Below are 1849 nucleotides of genomic sequence, written 5' to 3'. Positions count from 1 at the left end.
CTGCGGCATCCTTGAAGCCAGTGGTTCCTCCATCTATGTCGGTGAACAACCTCTTTGTAACTGTCTTTGCAGGCGAAGACCTTGTCCTAGAACGAAAAGGTCGGTTAGCAACAATTTCAAAAGCTAATGATCAATTTTGGCCTCTATCCAAAGTACCATTACTGTATGCACCTAATGGTTGTCTGCTACATATACATCAAGAGCAAAAGTATCAATTCCATTCAGAAGAGAGTTAAAGACACAAATCTAGCTGCTAGGCAAGACAAATATTTATCTAGCAATGAAAGCAACAATTTCAAAAGCTAATTATCAATTTTGGCCTCTATCCAAAGTACCATTCCACAGGCTCACATGGGAACAAGCTGGTCTTGTTGTTGGAAAAGGTAGGTTTGCTCTCCACTCATGGAAGTTCTATTAATAAAGCTACACGGTGATATGTAGGAATAACTTGTAGAAATGTTGAGGACCCATTAATAAAAATAACACTGAGAGAAATGAACCGCTGCTAATTTACAGTTCCGACGTTCTTTGCAGGTTTGATAGACAATGTTTTGAGTGACTACTTGTGGGCGAAAGCGATCCTTCTCACAACAACCACGGTCGCTACAGCTAGCCTCACAATCCAAGTTCTGATTGCTGCCATTGTGGACACGCTCACCGGTCATGCTCCTCATCTACTGAACTATGTCGGAGCCGCTGTCGTCCTAGTTGGTTTCGCTGGAATCAACATACCAGCTGGAGAGTCTCCACAGGATGTTCAGCAGGAGCAGGAAACTCCGATTGTTAGCATGGTCGATGACGACCCGGTTCATTTGCCCAGCAGTACCAATGCTACTGATGTTGTCTCAGACCCTAGGGCCGTGTGATTTATCAACAATGTATAGAGCTAATTATCAATTTTGGCCTCTCTCAGTGTTTCTACGTTTTTAGTAAGAAACAGCAAACATGGATCGACCAAATCTAGTTGCTAGGCAAGACAAATATTTATCTAGCAATGAACTCCGTGTGTAAAACAACACATAAATATTAACCATACATTGATGGTAATCCACATAAGCCAAAAGGATCACATTTCCCTGGTCTAAGCAAAGATAAACAGGGGTTGTTTTCAATCTAATATATGATTCGAACAGTAATCATTGTTAGAATAGTGTAAGCGTAACATTGGTCATGCGCTTGTACGTTTTTAGTAAGAAACAACAAACATGGATCGGCCATGGTGTAGGACTTCATTTGTTAGCACTGCACATTTATGTTAATGTAGACAAGCGTCAGAGCATGTAACAGACCCTAAAGTTTATTGTACAAAAAATCTATTCTTATGATGTTTATTATATCAACAATGCATTGTAGACTCTTGAAGCGTATTTTTTGTTTGTACGCACCATAAAGGGCTGTAATAAAGCTGTGTTGGAGTGCGATGAAGCGGAATTTACCTCTTCCTAGGCGTGGATGTCAGTTCCTTTGTTATGGCGGGAGTAGCACTTGGAACCGCAGTGCTGCTGCCAATACCAATAGTCTGCATATAAGGGGTCAGTCACAGGGCGCGTACTGTTTGCAATAGAAATCTGAAAATTTCTAGGATGCACACCTTATCTTGCACACTGGTTGGAGAACTTTGTGGTGTGAGCGGGGTCGAAAGCATGACCAAGTTAGAGGCTTTGTCAGGAGTGTCTTCAATGCCACTGGGTACACCTTGCAATAGCACAGTTTGTGACTGTTTTGGCCCCGATGAAGATGATTGGATGGAGTCCTTTGCAGTACCTATCTCTGCCACGACTGCGTTGACCTGGAAACAAATATTTCCAGTATTGATTGTGTGGTCAGAGAAACTCACATTCCATACATA

At 41.9% G+C, this 1849-nt stretch overlaps 1 protein-coding gene across 1 annotated transcript; it reads left to right on the top strand.

Moving 5' to 3' along the window:
- Positions 1–280: 280 nt before the first annotated feature.
- On the top strand, positions 281–866 carry LOC109942477 (uncharacterized). Its single transcript, XM_020544533.1, has 2 exons — positions 281–383; positions 535–866. The coding sequence occupies exons 1-2, from the start codon at positions 281–283 to the stop codon at positions 864–866; spliced, it is 435 nt and encodes a 144-aa protein (XP_020400122.1).
- The last annotated feature ends 983 nt before the right edge of the window (positions 867–1849 follow it).

Source organism: Zea mays, chromosome 9, assembly GCF_902167145.1.
Source record: "Zea mays cultivar B73 chromosome 9, Zm-B73-REFERENCE-NAM-5.0, whole genome shotgun sequence".
Taxonomy (NCBI): domain Eukaryota; kingdom Viridiplantae; phylum Streptophyta; class Magnoliopsida; order Poales; family Poaceae; genus Zea; species Zea mays.
Note: the sequence above shows the minus strand (reverse complement) of the source record. Positions and strands in the feature narration are given on the sequence as shown.

Coding starts and splice junctions, on each gene's coding strand:
- LOC109942477 (XM_020544533.1), top strand. CDS start 281: ATGAAAGCAACAATTTCAAAAGCTAATTATCAATTTTGGCCTCTATCC. Junction 384..534: donor TGGTCTTGTTGTTGGAAAAG/GTAGGTTTGCTC, acceptor CGTTCTTTGCAG/GTTTGATAGACAATGTTTTG.